The sequence below is a fragment of the Astyanax mexicanus genome, chromosome 2 (genome assembly GCF_023375975.1).
Source record: "Astyanax mexicanus isolate ESR-SI-001 chromosome 2, AstMex3_surface, whole genome shotgun sequence".
Taxonomy (NCBI): domain Eukaryota; kingdom Metazoa; phylum Chordata; class Actinopteri; order Characiformes; family Acestrorhamphidae; genus Astyanax; species Astyanax mexicanus.
This window is the reverse complement of record NC_064409.1, coordinates 34,180,340-34,199,492: the sequence shown is the minus strand read 5'-3', so window position 1 is coordinate 34,199,492 and position 19,153 is coordinate 34,180,340. Positions and strand designations below refer to the sequence as shown.

The following is a 19,153-nucleotide window of genomic DNA, read 5'->3' as shown; positions in this document are numbered from 1 at the left end:
GAGAGAGAACATTAAAAAGGATGAGAGCAAGAGTGAGAAATAAACAAAGCTCATAAAAATGAAGAGAGAGCAGAAAGAAAGTTAAGAGATAAAGAAAGATGAAAAGAAAGAAGAGAGAAATGTGAAGAGAAAAAAAAACAGAAAACAGTAAGAAAGATAGGAAAGAGGAAATTAAAAGAGAAGTAGAAAGAGAGAGAATGAGATAAGGGAGAAAGCAAGAGAGAGAGTGAGAGAACTGGACAAAGCAAAGAACAACAGAGAAATAGAGAGAGAAAGTAAAGAAAGTAAAGACAAAGGTAGAGAAAATAAAGAAGGGAGAGAAAGGGAGATAGATGAAGTTGAGGCAATGAAGAAGAGAGGTCGAGAGCAAGAGAAACAGAGAGAAAGTAAGAGAAAAGTAGATAAAGTGAAGAAGAGAGACATAGGGAGACGGAGAAACTTGAGGCCGTGGAGATGAGAGATACGTAAAGGAAGAGGCAGAGAACATTTGAGAAAGACATAAATAAGAAAGGAGATAAAAAAAAGTTTAAAAAGTATGAAAGAAAGTAAAAATGGGAAAAAAGAGGGATAGAGGAAGAAAAGTGAGAGAAACTGGGAGAGAAAGGAAGAGAGTGAGAGAGAAATGGACTGACCCGAGACAGCACATGAACACTGGCAGCAGTAACATGAGCAGAGAGGAGAGCAGTGGAGAGCCAGCGCTTCTCCTACACATGGCCTCATCCTAACACACATTACACAGCCCAGCAAACAGCCGAGAGAGAGAGAGAGAGAGAGAGAAAGAGAGAAATCATGCAGAAAAAACATTCAGCAGTGGACAGAGTACAGTGTGAAGAAAAGCACGGAAGAAAACGGAAGAAAGTTAATCAGCAGTTCGGCAGTAGGAGGAGGAGTAGAAGAAAGAGAACGAGTGAGAGCATCCAAACATGTGCAAACGTTAATAAAGACATGAAACTGCAGAAATTGCAAAGAGACCGAGAAAAAAAACCAAGCATTCAGAGAGATGTGTCACACAGAGGCCTGCTGAAGAATGAAGCTTTAATGCATCAGTAAAATCTTCAGTGCTGATTACTATAAAGCAGACAGCTTCCTGTGTGACAGATCTGGGTAACTGGTTACAGAGAGTACAGAGAAAAGAAGAAGAAGAGTCCGGACGGAACGCACATGCAGTGCTTCAGAGCTTGCGGTGCTTGCAGCTTTGCTGATTTACACACACACTCAGTGACTTACATTTGCGTTGTTGTCAAAGCAGACTTCCGGACCTTTCCGGTATCTAGGGTGCTTGGCTAATTCACAGGGATCCGGACCCGAAGCTGAGAACACAAGTTGAGGAAAAGCCCAGAACAACACTTGCTCTGAAAGCATCATATTTTCCCCATCCCAGATGTCCATCACCATCACAAAATAAACACACTGAAAGCGCTTTACATTCTGCCTGATTACTACAGTACACACAGTGTAAATTAAACCTGAAACTGTCTCCATACATATCAGTGTTGATGTCTAGAAGAGCTCTCAGACAAAACAGGTTCTCTGTTCTCTCAACCCAGCCAGAGCACTAAAGTATGTTTCTGATCATGCAGGCAGACTGTGGATCCAGTGCAATTAATGAGAACATTTTGAAATGCCATTTTTCACAGCTAAATTCTCTAAAATTATATTTATTTTTTAAATTAATCTACATTCATAGCAATTGCCTTTAACCTTACACTGAATACACACAGATAGTATTATGACTCGGACTTGGGAGTATTTAGTGCTTACCCAACCAGGTTATTGAACTGTAGACAGCGACTAAGCCACACCAAGCAAAGTATTATTTTAATGTCATATAAGTTCTTGAGTAAACCACAGTTTTGTTCACAAATCTACATTTTGTAGAGCTGATTTATTACTAATTACAGCATACATAAAAAAAGAAAATTAGCACATTTCTTACCTTATTTTTGAAAAACATTTTTTGTTTATTCTTGCTCGCAATCGTTTGCTAGCAATGTGTGGTTTGACTTTACTGGTATAGCTTGTGGTTACAGATTCCACAGTACAACAGTGCTGATTTATATGGAAAGTGTGATGAAGAAATGTAAGCTGTGGTCATGCTGGACTTCCACCTCAATATTTTCTTTACCAGGCTGGAGGAACCACTGGTGGGTGGTCTTGATATGCTGTGAGTGACAAGTGACACATAAACTGAGGGGCCGTTCTGTTAGGATATCAGACATGGATTGTTGTCTTGTTTGCAGGGTTAACCCAAAATGAATCATTACTGTGAGCAAATGCCTGCATTGTTGTCTGTTCAGCTAGTATTTTATTCAGATAAAATTACCCGTGTTTAATTTTATCATATGTCTTAAAACTTGGCTCACACAGATATTGACATGAACAAGGTCAACAACTAATAAGAGAGCTACGGGTAGCTTTTATTTGCTCACATGTAAAATATAGGCATGCTCTCACAAATTTACCATGCTTTCTCTCAGATTAACTCACCTCTTGTTCGAAACTGCGCGCATGCTTTCCCCCTGTGTACTCGAGCATGGAGATATTCACTGCAACAAAGCTGCCAAAAGCCTCCAGCCAATCAGACTTGGCAACAGGATTTGACCGATTAAATTCTTAAATTCAGTCTTGTACAATAGTTTAATAAACAAATTAAAAATGAGTGTCCTGCTCCCTGTAGAAAACTTGTTTTGCTGTGCTGATTGTCTGTTTGTCAGCAACGTTTAGACATCTTTATTTTCAGTAATAATGAAAGGCAGATTCAGTGGTCTTGGCAGATTCAAGTACATGATTTCAACATTCAGTCAGTGGCAGAATAATCTTCACTTCAAATCCAAAAGATATTAATAACACTCTAATTTTATGAAAATTGTTAGATCATTACAGTGAAGGAAATAATTATTTGACCCGTGCAGATTTTGTAAGTTTGTAGGTTCATTTTAACAGTGAGAGATAAAATAGCATAATCCAATAAAATCACATTGTATAAATTATATACATTTATTTGCATTTTGCAGGAATAAATGAGTATTTCAACCAATAAGAGTTCTGGCTCCTACAGACCAGTTTCTAATCAATTCATTACCAGCTCAGTCTTAAATTGTCTCCTGTATAAAAGACTCCTGTCCACAGACTCAGTTAATCAGTCAGACTCTATTGTCTACAACATAAGCAAGACCAAAAAGCTTTCTAAGAATGTCAGGGACAAGATCATAGACCTGCACAAGGCTGGAAAGAGCTACAAACCCACAAGTAAGATGCTGAGTGAGAAGGAGACAACTGTTGGTGCAATAGTAAGAAAATGGAAGATGTCAATTGACATTGATCTGGAGCTCCCTGCAAAATCTTATCTCGTGGAGCATCCTTGATCATGAGGAAGGTGAGAAATCAGTCTAAAACTACACGGGGGAACTTGTTAATGATCTCAAGGCAGCTGGGAGCCCAGTCACCAAGAAAACAATTACGCTGTTATGGATTAAATGGATTGCAGTGCCCGCAAGGTACTCCTGCTCAAGAAGGCACATCTGAAGTTGCCAATGAACATATGGATGATTCGGAGAGTGATTGGCAGAATCAGATTCACAAAGAATATTTTATTTTTAAAATTATATCTCTCACTGTTAAAATTAACCTACCCTTAAATCTACCCAGTATAGAATGTTCATGCCCTTTCAGTGGGCAAACCTACAAAGTCAGCAAGGGATTAAATAATTATTTCCTTCACTATATGTCTTCTTGTGTGAATGTGTGTATGTGTGAAGGATACAGGGCTGCTCAGCCTGGGTTAGGGGCTTTGCATGACAAGTCGTGCAGGTTTTCTTAGAATCTGCAATGATCAGCACCAGATTGGTCATCACCAGCTTCTCAGCAATGTACTGCCTGGTATAATGAGAAAACACAAAAAAAGAGAAGGAGAAAGATAGAAACACATCATAATCAGCTATAACAAGATTTTCACAAATATACACTTCTGATAGTACAACTCCCCTTATGTCAAAACATGATACAGACTCTCACCTGGAGCAGTTGTCACATTCTAGGCTTCCCTTGAAGCTTTTGTCAGTGTTTGCAAAGAAGTATTGAGTCTGCTCAGTGATGCAGCTTTCTTTCTCCATGGCGTCGTCTTCTGGCTCCGCTGTGCACCAAAGTACAGAGTTTGGAATACAAAAAATTATTGATGATGCTTAAATGATGAGCCTTTAAGTTTGTGTAGTACAAAAAACACCTCCTCTCCAAACTGGAAAACTCTTCTCCTTTTAATAAATGTTCCAGACGTATCCAGATCTAAAAATGCATATTTATTATCTGATTTTATATGAGATTTAATAATAAAAATGTTCATGCTTACTGAAAATATCTTCACAAATCAGAAAACACTCACATGAGCATGCAAGGCCAGGATAATTAAGCAATAGAACAAGAGAGGGAGTGTGTTATTGCGAATAACACACAACCTCAAGTGTTCTATTGCTTTTATACAGTTTTTTTTATACAAAATGAAAATAAAATCAAAGAATCTTAAGAAATCCAGATTGAATATGCTTTAATTCGGACTGTGCCTTCCACCAAAAAGTAGTTTCACAACAACTGTAACAGAACTGAAACTATAAAACGGTGTATAGTTTATACAGACTAACAACACGAATGTTAGCTTGAAATCAAGAGTGGGAATAAGTGAAGATGGTAACGTTAGGAGCGTGAAATAACGCTAAAACTCTCCTCTCCTGCTCCGTGGAGTCGTCTTCAGGTGAAAGCTGCGCGTTTGTGAGCATTTCTGCCTGTTTGCTGGGTGGTGTTGGTTAGCTAGCTGGCTGGACTGTGGTTAGGTTAGCATAGCTTGCTTTAGCTAAGCATTAACCTAGCTTTGTCTAACCTAGCCTGGCTGGTTAGCGTTCTGGCTCTCAGACGGCATTAGCCGAGGTGATTTTCTTTCCCTTTTTCCACAAAAGACGAGCCAGCGCTACAGGCGAGTGTGCCGTGGCTGATCACTAGCCTATGCTAAGCTAACGCTGCTGCCGCTGGAGGTGATGATTAAAAAGTGTCCTCAGTACATATGCTGTTACTCGGCAACGCGTCAGCGCAGTGATACAGATTTAATGTGAGAAGGCTGTGATGTTATCAGAAATCATCACGGCTAGAACACTTCTCAACCTTCTCACTTCTCATCAGATTGTGGGGATGGAACTAACTGTTGTTTAAAGTTTGATAATGTATAAGCTTACAGTATATAATCACCACAGAAAACCATCAGCAGTAGAATTGCATGTGCTAAATTGTTAGCATGTGGCTAAATCACAAACAAATCCTCACAGCAATGTTCCAACAACTAGTGTTAAATGTCAGTAGAGTAAAGGCTCTTACTGCAGGGATGTGTTAGAAAAAAACACAGTATCTTTAAAATTAATTTTTACATTTAATTTAATCTTTCAACTACAACTTTTAAAATCCACCTTTCACAGAAAACTCTCTCTCACATGCCTGATTTGAGGCAAACATGAACTGCTCTCATGTTCTGCATCAATTGAGTGCTGATCTGTTCCACCTGTCTTTTTAAATACCTCTTCAGTTTTTAACATTTTCTTTGCGAAGTATTGCCAACCTACCAGAGATGTATAAAGAGCTTTCTTTCCTTTTGTTTAGTCTGCCTGTTACTGATCTTTGCTGGTTTGCTGTTTCTCGTTTTGATCTTTTATTTCAGTTGCCTGGTTCTTACTGTTTTGATTTTGACCGTGTTTTTCTGATCTCTGTTTACGCTGCTTTTTAGACCGTGTCTGCTTTTTTTATCCTTTGGATTGTTGCGTTGTTTAACATCTGCTTGTTACTATAAGCCTTCCTGTTTCTATATTAAACATTTAGCAAACCTTTTATACTGTATCTGCGAGCATCTGCTCAGTGCCTTAATTATTACATAATCAAGCATAGCCATGAAGAAACAACTCATGTTTACAAGCATCGTATTTAAAGAAATAAGCTGGAAAGTAATGAATTACATTTACTCACATTACATTAATGTAATTTTTTGTAGTTTTTTAAAATGGGTAATTTTACTTTTACTCAAGTACATTTTGACAAGTAATTTACTTCGCTACATTGGAAAACTCCCCGTTACTAAGTTGTCTGAATTTAAAAAAATAATTGGCACGGATGCGCTGGTGCACGAATGCTCACGCGTGGAATTACGAGGTAATAACGTCCTCATGCAATACAAAATGTGCCCCGCCGGACAGAGCTGTCAGCGTTCAAAACTTCCACATCAAACCTGCGAACGCATGTGATTAGTATTTTTATCATTAAATAATCTGCTTGAATTATAAAAATTATAATGAATTGTAAAACTATTAAAATACGGTTTATTGTCACATATATGATCATAACTTTTTAACAGTAAAGAAAAAAAAGATCATAGAAACCTATGCCACAACATGCTTTATGGGCTGGTCTGAACAAATACTGCCTGAAAGGTCCAAATTATTATGTGGAATAATAGTTCATTTAAAACGATTTAATTTATGATTTGTTGTACTTTTTTACATCAAATAATTAAAAGTAACTATGTAACTTTTACTCAAAGTAACAGTTACATAGTTACTTTTACTCAAATAATTTTTTAGATGGGTACTTTCACTTTTACTTAAGTAGAATTTTAGCAAAGTAAAGGTACTTTTACTTAATTATAATTTTTCATTACTTTTTCCACCTCTGGAAATAAGGTCTCTCTTTTTTTAACTACAAAGCTATTTTTAAAGTTACAAAGCTAGTGTCACTTAATCATGTTATATTTATAGAATTGTAAGTATCATGTCAGCATTTAAAAAAATATATAAAAAACACAATTTAATGCAGCCACAAAATATCCGTACTGGAAAGCATTTTCTGAAAGCTCCAAATTTATTGATCTAAAACAGCATGAAAAAAACATTTTCAAAGATATCCGTCTATGTGTGGATGAGGCGTCAGTGGCACAATTGTTCCCACCCCGTGTTTCATCTTTCAGTCTTTGTGAATACTTTCAGTGCTTAGAAAAACCCACTTCAACCCCCACATGGCTGCTGTCAAACTTGACATGGCCGCAAACAATCACATCTGGTATTTCATAACAACCTGATCGTGAATGTGGGACGATGTTTTTTATCCAGTCATTTAACACTAACATTCTCATTGTTTCATAACACACCATCACAGACGCACATCTATCAAGCAGCAATGACCTGAGTGCTGGTAATCACTTTCAGAGTCCTCTTACTTACCTGCTTCCAGGAAATTAGGAAACGTTATGCTAACAAACAGCTGCTGCAGTATTGACCTGCGAATCAAAACAAAGCAGCAGACGACTGTGTAAAACAATAACACAGAACACACTCAACTTTCATATGTCTGTCTCAAGCAATAACTCCTCTCCTAGCAGAAACTGAAGGGTCTAAAGCCCTCACTTCATTAGAATAAGCTTAGGTGGTTAATTCATAGTTTTAGGACAGGGATTATAAATAATTCCACAGTGTTTTTCAGTGTCTACTGTCTAGAATCTGCCTAATCTGTAGCCTACAGTCAATTACCACTGACTACAGCTTCATTTCCTCCTGTTCTTAAAATAACAGCTGAATCATTTCAAATTTACTGATTAGAGAAATGAGCTTTTGGCAATGGCAATTGTCAAATTCCATCTGTAAACATTTACAGGAAATTTGATTCTGTATATCATTTCAGTCAAAATAAATCTCTTTCATTTGTTCTGTCAGATATGGTACTAGTTTTCCAGAGGAAATAATCTACCTGTAACATTGTAGCTTTTAGTCATCTATAATTCTCTCAGATCTATCTCATATAACATCTGTATTCTGTATACAGTTTATATTTTTTATTTTCTGTATACAGGTAGATTATGCAAATGTTTTCCAATGGCTTTTATTATGAAGGAGTTTTCTGCTTAATTAAGAAATAAAAAAACTAAATCTTAACAAGTAAAATGATCAAATTTGAAGTCAATAAATCCTTTTGTTCTCTTAAAAATTGTTTGTCTTACTAGATATTGTACGTTTAAGATTATTTAGCTTATTCTAGAAACAATTATCTTGATCAGTCTCGCCTCAAAACACGCTAAAGACATGTACCGTATTTTCCACACTAAAAGGCGCACAGAATTATAAGGTTATCAGGCAATGCTAATGCTGCTCCAGCAGTGCTAGCTGGGGTTAGCAGCAGACTACAGCCCGATAATACTCACCTCTGAACAACCAAAGAGCTAGCGCTTAGTGTGGTTAGCGGCTAATGCTAATACCGTTCTAGTATAATATTGCTAGTAAAAGCTTATGCTATTAAAGCTAATAATGCTAATAGCCTGCTTGAAAGTGTAAGATAGCAATGAGCATTGTGCATTGTGTGGCCCTGTAATTTCTTATTTTAAGAAATCTTACTAAGAATTACTACCTTAATTCACTGGCAGATTTTTTTTTGCATAATAACAAGCAAGTGTGTCTCAATTTACGTATATTTTGTCTAGTTTTTGCCAATGGATTTTTTGAAGTACATCGAATGTATGATAAAGAGGAGGCACAGGTTGAGTTGGAAACATAAATGCTGCCTGCTTAGACAGTATTTTGGAGTGCTTTGACAGCTCTAAATTACATTTTAGTGCTTGAAAAATGATACCAGGTGAACTAACTTGCCTATAAAGACTTTAATTGGAAACACTAAACTCAAGCTAATGCAAGCTAACCACATGCAATGTGCTTTAGTACAGGCTAACTTCAGGGATACATTGCAAAATCCATTTGCAAAACTAGAAAAAATGTGTCAATTGAGATGTACTTATTTTTTCTTAAAATTATTCTTAAAATAAGCAATCACAAAGTCTAAAAATTAGTCAAATAAGACTTAAATCACGCAAAATATTTTGGGGGTAAACTTGGAAAGAAGAATCAGAACTTACTTCAGACTGATTAAGATCATTATTCTTAAAATGAGCAAATCATACACTTTACACTTACAATGCTTAGTAAGACTTGAAATTTGATCATTTTACTTGCAAAGATTATTTTTTTTATGTGCAATAAATAAAAGTCTAATAGGATAGTTTATTAGTGCTATTGAAGTATTGCTGCCTTCTCTTAAACCCGCATCATTACACTGTCTTCTATAGTTATAACTTAAGAGACAGCATGAACAGCACTAAGGCACTAAGACAACTTTAATACAGCTTCAATACAGTGTGAACACGCCAGACACTGACACTTATTTAGCTCAGAAAACACTGGAGAAGGCTAATGACATATATACAATAAACAGGTACTAATTGGTAGGGAAAAGCAAGAAAGCTTTCAGATAAGTCTAAAAACATGAGCCTTATCTGTCATAAACATTGTTTTTTTGGGGGAATACACTCACCATGCTGCTGCAGAGGCCAACCAGCCCACATTTAGTATATCTGCTATGGTCGGCTGCAAGAAACAAACACAAAAAAAGATTAAATCAAACATAGCAAAAAAGCTTAGGTCAAGCCACAGTAGCCTATAGTGCACTAGCCCCCATAATGCCATAATGACTATAATGTTATATTAAAGTGTTAATGTTAATGCATTTGGGATGTGTTAGGCTGCCTGTGTTAGCTGCATATATGCACATTGAAAATGAATGCATTTCAGTACAATGTAAATATATTAAAGAAGCTTAGTTGGACATTTTGCTCGAGTTCTTGAGTTTCTTTCATGGATCATCTTCATACTAGGATACATAGGTCTGCTATGTTTTTGCTGGAATGTGGGTGTGATGTGATGTGCAGGTGTGATGAATCGTGTATAAACCAATAGGGTGTCAGAATGGAATATGTTTATACTTCTCATCCAACCACAATCTTTTATTTTTTATTTTTTTGGAAAGATGAGAAGTCATGACGCCTGTTTTCTTAACTATCAAGCAGCAGTTCAGCTGAATCCTCCGATGGTTTCAATATGGAAATCATTTTGAGGACTACAATCGGTTACAGAAGTGCTTTGTTGTCTACTCAGAACATGTAACACTAAATAGTACAAATAAGCCACAGTTTGAAGACACCCTTGGGCAGAGAGAGTTCTAATACCTAGATACAAACAATACACAATACTATAATTTTCTTGATCTGTATTATGTTTTATTGAAAGCTAAATTATCTGTTAAAATATCCATCCTGTATTGAGCCAGTACTGTCCAGAAACACTTCTTCAATGGAAATGAGCATGGCTGAACTGTGTGTTGTGTAAATGCTGAAATACACACAAACGGATCCAGCACTGCTTCATTACAGATAAAGGCTTTGTAAATTAATTTTTAAAAAATCTATTTTCAATTCTTAGTTTCTTTCCACTGCTACTTACCAGCTTTAAGCTGTTTATCAATGAATTGTTTGCTAAAAATCACCCCCTCTTATTTAAACAATATATTATTTTTTTAGGAGTTCATTTTACAATAAACTTGACAATATACTAATATCTTTTCTTTTTTTAGTTTATTTGTTTTCCCTAAAGGCTCTGGCAGAATTTTGTACGATTTCTGGTTATTGACTGGACCTGAAGAGCTTAAATGGCAAAAATGCAGAGTCTGGGTTAAAACTTTCTACGACAACACTGGTGGTATATAGAGCTCTGGATAAAATAAGAGACCACTTAAAAATGATGAGTTTCTTTAATTTGACCAAATTGAAAACCAAGCTGAACTGCTTGAATTTTTCCATCATAAGTGACAAAGTTATCCAAAAGCAGTGTGTAAGACTGGTGGAGGAGAACATGCCAAGATGCATGAAAACTGTGATTAAAAACCAGGTTTATTCCACCAAATATTGATTTCTGAACTCTTTATGAATATGAACTTGTTTTCTTTGAATTATTTGAGGTGTGAAAGCTCTGCATCTTTTTTGTTATTTCAGCCATTTCGCTGCAATTTCTTTTGCAAATTAATGCTCTAAATGACTATTTTTATTTGGAATTCGGAAGAAATGTTGTCTGTAGCTTATAGAATAAAAAACAATAATGTTCATTTAACTCATAACTCCTATACCTATAAACAGCAAAATCTGAACAAAACTGATTCAGAAACTGAAGTGGTCTCTTTATGTATATATCTATAGACCTTGAAATTTCTCTTCAAAAAGATATAGAGCCAACTAGAGCTGTTTAGGCAACTAGACCTTCTGCAGCTTACCATGTGCATGTTTTTATTATAATTTACTAATAAAAGTTAGGCAGTCAGTAAGTTAGGGGTCTGGTTTTAGTGTAAGTTATCATTTGCCAGTAAGTCTGCTTCAATAGTACCAAACTTTAGAAGAATGTGGTAATTATGTTTCATTTCTCATTACCAAAAAAAACAACAACAAAAAAAAACAGTTAATAACAACTGCCAGTTTTTTTTCTTTACAATTTGGTCCCACCCCCTTGACACTAGTCTGTATGAAATGAGTTAGATGGCTGATTTCAATACGTCTTTAGGGATGGTGGCTCAGGCAAGGTTTTAAATACTGGCCACCTTTTGAAAATGATGTTAGTGAACTCACCACATAAACTGATCTGAGGCCAGCAGCTGATCTGTTTTCTTTGGTAGGGAAACACACCGCCTGGTAGTCGTAGGTTTTGTTGAAGGAGAACAGAGACTCATTCAGCAAGTTGAGCATCAGCATGGGGTCAATCACACCGAAGAACTGGCCAATCTGCACACACACAGGACACACACAGGACACACACAGGCACACACAGGCACACACACAAACATAAAAAAGATAAGTATTCCATTAAGCTGCTGCAGTAAAGTCAGTCTTACATCTAAGAGCTCCCAATGATCTACAACATTCATGATAATTTAATCTGATATTTAAAGCTACCAAGAGTGACATGGCCCCTCTCTAGCAGGTCTAAACGCAACAGTCTGTGCAAACAGATGTTATAGTTAAAACACATCATTAAAATTTATTAGCCTGTCTGAGTGTAAGAACTGTTTTTCAGCAGGTTTTTGTGCAAAGACAAAAGCAAAAAAGAAGGAAGGAGTGATAAAAATACATAAGGGAAAAGGGGAATGCAAAGCTAAGCAAAACTAATTTCTGTGTGTGTGCATATGGGTGCGTGTGTGTGTGCGTGAGCATATAAATACTCATATTAGGCACAGAGCAAGGTTACAGTTTGAATTTATATAGATAGATAGATTTTGTATAAAAATGTGAATTTTCAAATTTACATTCGTCAAAAAAACAACAACATAGCAAACATTTTACTTTTCACCCCACTACATTAATGGAAATCTCTCGTTCCATTTGGCTTGTGAGGGCAGGGTGTAGGATATTTCATATCTCCTGTTTCACGACAGTCAAAGCCAGGAAAGACAAAATTTGTGCAGCAACCATGGTGAGACACCCTCCCAACACACACACACAGTGGAAAAAAAGCACTTGTGTGACTGGCTTCAGTCAAAAATATTCTCGCCCTTTGCTTACGCCAACTGGTTCTTTGGGCTGCACTAGTGTGATTGTAGTCTCTGGTGTTAAAACAATGCAACTGCATAACATTTCACAAACATAAACATGGTCTCACGATGCACATCGTCAAAATTCTTTCCATTGCGATGCATTGTTTACACCCCTCATTGCACTGATTGATTTGTAGATTTTTGTCAGAGTGTTGTCTCCCTGTCAGCATCTGACATTCTGCGTAAGCACGTCACACTAGAGAATGAACATGACAGTTTAGCCCCTGATTCCTTTTACTTCTGTTTATAAATAGAGGTTAATCTACAGTTACAGTAGATAGATTAGTCACCAGAGTAATATGTAGCTCCAAAGAGGTGGTCTCGGGTACATACTAAGGCAGACACAATGCCTGGCATCAGTATGTGCCCGAGACCACCTCTTTTGGTCAGACCAAATGTTGATCCTTTGATCAGGACTATGGTTCTGAGCAGCTTTTGCACTTTTTTTTTTGTTTTGTTCAAATTAAACAGGTTAGGTGTGAAAGCATCCTAAAACGTAGCAGTGGAATTTTTTCTGGTGCACTTTTTGTTTGTTGGTTTCTGTATGATCAGGTCGCTGTAATCACACTGTCCACTCTGCAGTATGCATTTTAATACGCAGTCTAATATGTTTTGAGCATACACTATAAAGAGATGCCTTACTTTATATATTCTTTAGGCTATAAGCTTTCCACAGGTACTCAGCTCAGCGAGCCTGAAGGAGTGTGTGGGCTCGGGGGAGGTCAACAGGATCTGTACTAATCTCATTAACACAGCTCACTACATTACCATAAACTAACCTGATGGAAGTGTTGTCTTCGAGCCAAGAAAATCTCTATGGTGCGATACAGCGCGTGTGTGTGTGTGTGTGTGTGTGTGTGTATGAGCATGTGGGATAAGAAAAATACCCTTGGCCTGTCCTTGTTCTGGTTACTGTTAAGAACACACAGCGAACAGCTCCCAGCTCAGGTCCAGAAGAAACAATGTCCTGTCAGCAACAATGTGTGTGTGTGTGTGTGTGTGTGTGTGTACCGCTACAAGTCCAGAAGAAGCTTAAATCTGGGTGTGTATGAAAGAGCTCTCCTTCTTCCTAGCGCTCTCTGTGAGCAATAACACTCCTAACGAATGGGCAGTTGGTTCTGGCAGCGGTCAGTGTGGACCCTGGAGAGGCTGTGAGAGGCGGGTTAGGGCCGGGCCGGCTTTAGCTCAGCACTGTGATTTATCCTGCACACACTCCGCTCCGATGGGCCTCCCTCGCTAAGCCCAACCACAAACATTTACTCTGCAACAGCAGGGAGGGCTGGGGGCGGGGGTCTGCAGGGAAAGGAGCATTCTGGGTGATTGGATGAGATACGGACTCTGAATGAATGAACAGAGAAGAAACCAACCTGACTGATGTAATCATTCTGATTGGACATAACTAAGAATCCCCCGTCATCTAACAGCACACAGTCAATGTTCTGTAGAAACAGAGAGAGAGAGAGAGAGAGAGAGAGAGAGAGAGAGAGAGGGAGAGAGAGAAAAAGAGAAGTGGGACAAGAATGAGAGGAAACAAAATAGGAAAAAACATAAGGAATTAACCAATATTTTATTCAACTCCAGAAGCGCAATTAACATGGATATTAGATTAAAAGATGGTTCAAATAAATAAATTAAGGCCTGATGTAGTAATTAAATTTACTAATTGAACATGCACAAAAACTTTTTTTTTAGATTTATATTTAACACTTTACAAACAAAGTCACAAATAACACTTCTTATGACAGGAATAAACATTGTTAAATGATTAATTATACCACAGTTAGTTCCAACCCTACAATGTGATTGGCTGAGAGGTGTTTTAAAAGTGACATTATCAGCCGATAATGCACTGTAACCAAAGCTCTCCATGTATTACTCCGCCACATACAGGTAACCTAGCAACAATGCAGCTCTTACAAACCAAATACAAACCAAATGCGAGGTCTTTAAACACCACTGGGAGGCGCTAGATCCCATAGGCACAGCCTATCTCCAATAGGCGGCGGAGGCAAAGACTCGGTCCCACAAATAAATAAGCCCAGTAATTAGAAAATGTGCATTATTAAACACATTATCAGCCACCAATATCAGGTTAAGAGTTATAATTAAAATAAAAGCTTAAGTGTATATATTTTCCAGTTAATATAGGGTATTTTAAGCTGAATATAAGGTGGACTCTTGTAATTCCGCAGGTCTTGCTGCTGTGGGCGCTGAAGTAAACAAAACTTTAATTCTTAAAAAAAAAAATATATATATATATATATATTCTTTCAAAGTCAAACGAGCACTAGACTTTAATCTACACAGATTTCTCTCCTGAAAACCATTTATTTTGGTGAGTAAAGCGCTTCTGTTTATTTACAGTAAGCTTAGATTTCGCCAATTTTGACTGAAATGGCCGTTTATACAGAGCTTACAGCGCAGCTGAAGCAGAGCAGTAATGGAACTATTTTAACTGGGAAGGTTTATAACCAAACTGATCGTATTTTCTCATCCTGTTTAACTCAAAATCTTTTAATAAACAGCGATAATGGAGCTGTGGTATAATCACAATAATACACTCGAGGTTCAGCCTCGAGTGTATTATTGCTTAATGTCTTAACTAATAAATAATGAATACTAGTTAAAACAATACTCAATTTAATTAAACAATACTAAATTTTATTGCTCAAGTAAGTTGTAAATAATAGTGAACTGCGACATTTTGTAAATAATTTTGTAATGATTAACTAGGGACAATTAATAATTAGTTGAGACATTCTGTAATCTATAGTAATTGTAATTTAAGTAATCTTATCATCTTAGTATTGTAGGTATTATTTTAAAATAATCAAAAATAAGAAAACACTAGTGTACATATAGATATATAATTCACAATAGTGTGAGGGACTCAAACACCACATATCACCATGACGTTCAACACAGATTTTGTTGACAATCTTTATATAAAAAAAAAAGACAAAGAACAAAAAATAAAAAATAGTTCCCCAAAATATTGAGGTAATGTATTCAGCAAGTGCTCTATAGAATGTTAAGTAAGCTCTGTAATCACTCACCGGATCATCTCTTTTGCAGCCACAGATCTCATCATTACACTGTTAAGAATAGATAAAAAGCACAATGCCACACATTAAAACAGTCACTGCATGTCAAAATAACTGAAATAGACAAAATACAAACTATATGATAGACAACAAAACAATAAAATATTCTTTAGAAAACATTTAAGCATTTTTTAAATAACTTTTTAAAAGAATGTTTACGGGTCAGTTTCTGAGACAGAGATTAAGTCTAGTATTAGGCAATATTTAGCGTTCTCAGTGAAGAATTTCCATTAAAAGGAAAACACAGTCATTGACTAGACTTAATCCCTGTCTGGGAAACCGACCATTAGACAAAAGGTGACTTCTAAAACAATGCTGTTCTTTAGAAGATATGAGAAGAGCTTAGCTGTTAACAATTCTGCCATGTTTTTGTCAAAAATAAAAGAACATTTTTAGAAAGATGATCAAGAATGAGTGTTTAAGATGCTTTGCAAGTTTTGTAAGTTTAATAAGATGCTTTGTAAGCTTTCATGGATCCACCCATTAAAAAAAAAACTTATCTTAACTCTTTATGGCACAGGTTCTATTTATTTTTAGAAAGAAAAATAATAACCATGACTGATTTAGCATTATACCCACCAAAACAAATCTAGATAAATAATGTTGCCATGAGGCAACAAATAAAAAAATAAGAAAAAACACAGTTTTAGTAAGTAAACAGAAAACTGATAATATATATATATATATATATATATATATATATATATATATATATATATATATATATATATATATATATATATATATATATAATCAAATAATAATCACTGTGATACTCAAAATAGTGTTTTGTTGCCTGAGGGCAACATCATGCTGTAGAGGGTTTACTGCTTCACAAAAACAAGCAATCTTATTCTTGGAAGTAAAATCTGTTGAATTCTCTCTTAAGTTTAAATTACTGCATTGTGTCTTGCTCCTAGATTTGGCTTATAATTAAATTGAAGTACTTTGTTTTGACAGTAAGGATGTCTTGAACACATTCTTAGCATTTGTTTCCAGTTGTTTCCTGTTTTTTTCCTCACTGTTAAAACTTAAGGACATCAGTTCTCTTTGAAAGAATAGATATTTTTGTGAACTTGCCCAGGACAACCTGAATTTATTTTTAAATACTGTACAAAATCTACAGTTTTAAACAGTTTGAAGTGAAAAATAATCTAGTGTACTTCTGAAGCAGCTGGTTAAATAAGACTGGAGACTCACAATCTACTTACATTAGATTTCTCTGCAGCATTTGTGAAGCTTTGCATCCAGTTAACGATGTCTATTTTCGCACCAACCACTAGAACACATAACAGCAGGTTTCCATAATCAACTTACATAAAATTTAAATTACATAATTTTTTTTTTAAAATAACATTTCACTAATGGCTGTACAGTAGTGTGTCTGACCATCCACTTACCTGCTGGTTTGAGTGTAGCTCCTTTGATGGTAATATTTACCGCTTTGCTCACTAAAATAGAGTCAGCAGAACCTAACACAGGGTGAGAGTTCTTGATATTAGTAAACAGATACACTCAGTAACCTAAATCTGCCTGCTGCCTGATGCATCACAATAATTTGATTTACAGACATTAGCACTGCCTGATTAAAGAAAAAACTGCTATCAAACACTGATATGACTAATTAACCATATTTTAATGAATTATTAATCAATGCATAATCATCTCTGTTGCACAAAACTTTTAACTTTTGCTGTTTTAGAGAAATGCTCTAAATAAAATCCACTATTGTTTTCCACTGTTTTTGTTTTTGTATTTTAACTCTAAAGTTGATATTTTAGAGATACATGGTTTTTGCATGACCAAATATCTCAGTTGGGGACCGTACACGTATAGTAATTAAAAAGGCTTACTTGGATGGTCTGCATGTATGTGTTTTATGTAAACTTCGCACAAAAACTAAATTATAAGGAGTGTGATCGTGTCAGATGCAGTAATATTGCCAAAATATTTGATATGATTAAAAAACTATTAAGATATCACAATATTCTTGAAAGCAGTCTATTCTGTATTTTTTTTTTTTTTTTTGCTGTATTTACTTTTAATGGTTTGCTTACAGTTTAACTCATTTTGTGGAAGATTTAGGTTGTTAAGTTGTTACATGACTTTATTTTTGTTACATTTTCTGTTATGTTAAACTGATTTTGTACAAAATAATTAGAGAGACTTGGTAAGGTACTGAATAGACAAATGTTAATATATATTTATGTATATTTTAAATCCTTGAAACTGTTTATAATTATACTAACTAAACGTATGGTATTTATTTGTTGCAGTAGTATATTCTCATAATGACATGCTTTATCATGATGCCAAGAATATTTTTATCGCAAAAATACCCTGAAATATCGCAATATTATTTTAGGATCATATTGCCCAGCCCTACATATTTTTATTCCCACTATTAGGAACCTATTGAAGAAAAAAAAAATCTCCAATTCTATAACAAAACCAACTTCACCATACAAGAAGATCTCTTCAAGGTAATGTTATTTTAGCTTTGATTGGCTAAATAATAAGTATTCTATATGTGGGTTGGAAAAACAAATGACAGCATGCAGCTGCTGTCCTTCATCTTTAAAAAAATGAAGGATTCTTCCTTAGAATTCTCTGCCAGCAGCAGATTCCCCTATTTGGAAGTTTAAAGTGTCTCTCGGCTTGCCAAGGCCTCTTAACTTCCTGTTAGTGATCATGATTGACTACAGCTGGTAGCTTCTCTGTGCCCACATGAAAAGGGTGCAGATCTGAGAAGGATGATTGGAAATTAACACAAATCAGGAATGTCTCTTGAAGCTGTTTTTCTAAACAACTGCACATTTCAGTATCACCAGTTCAAACAACTGTATACAATCATATGTTGTTAAAAGGTGTAGCCACTTGAAAAAGACCCAAACTGTCACTCTCAGCTGAGAAGATATTGAATTTGATAGTCAGGAACAACTCAAGAACCACCGAGGCCTCCCATGAACTGGAAGCTGCTGGAACAGCAGTCTTACTGTCTACAGTGAAGCCAGATTTATATCACCACAGACCAACTGCTGTTTTCAGCTGCCCACATCGGGAGATTAATGATCAGAAGACCAGAAATATTTACACTTATCGGCCACTTTATTAGGTACACCTTGCTAGTACTGGTTTGGACCCTCTTTTGCCTTTAGAACTGCCTTAATCCTTTGTGGCATAGATTTAACAAGGTACTGAAAACATTCCTCAGAGGGTCTGATCCATATTGACATGATAGCATCACACAGTTGCTGCTGTGGAGGGAATTCGAGAACAGTGAACTTATAGTCATGTTCAAGAAACCAGTCTGAGATGATTCGTGCTTTATGACATGGAGCATTATCCTGCTGGAAGTAGCATCAGAAGAGGTTACACTGTGGTCATAAAGGGATGGACATGGTCAGCAACAACACTCAGGTAGGCTGTGGTGTTGACACGATGCTCAATTGATACTAATGGCCCAAAGTGTGCCTGGAAAATATCTCCCACACCATTTTATCACCACCATCATCAGCCTGAACTGCTGAAGGCAGGATGAATCCATGCTTTCATGTTGTTGATGCCAAATT

The 19,153-nt window shown here is 36.1% G+C and overlaps 1 protein-coding gene across 1 annotated transcript in view; it reads right to left on the bottom strand.

Annotated features, from left to right (window-relative positions):
* cacna2d1a (calcium channel, voltage-dependent, alpha 2/delta subunit 1a) overlaps nucleotides 1–19,153 on the bottom strand; it is a 177,651-nt gene that overhangs the window by 7,575 nt on the left and 150,923 nt on the right. The window contains exons 28-37 of the mRNA XM_049474268.1: nucleotides 16,982–17,053; nucleotides 16,793–16,860; nucleotides 15,534–15,572; nucleotides 13,845–13,916; nucleotides 11,516–11,668; nucleotides 9,379–9,431; nucleotides 7,245–7,300; nucleotides 4,015–4,132; nucleotides 3,764–3,876; nucleotides 1,228–1,310 (exon numbers count right to left, since the gene is read on the bottom strand). Coding sequence (XP_049330225.1) covers nucleotides 1,228–1,310; nucleotides 3,764–3,876; nucleotides 4,015–4,132; nucleotides 7,245–7,300; nucleotides 9,379–9,431; nucleotides 11,516–11,668; nucleotides 13,845–13,916; nucleotides 15,534–15,572; nucleotides 16,793–16,860; nucleotides 16,982–17,053 — 827 coding nt within the window. The remainder of the gene's footprint in view (nucleotides 1–1,227; nucleotides 1,311–3,763; nucleotides 3,877–4,014; nucleotides 4,133–7,244; nucleotides 7,301–9,378; nucleotides 9,432–11,515; nucleotides 11,669–13,844; nucleotides 13,917–15,533; nucleotides 15,573–16,792; nucleotides 16,861–16,981; nucleotides 17,054–19,153) is intronic.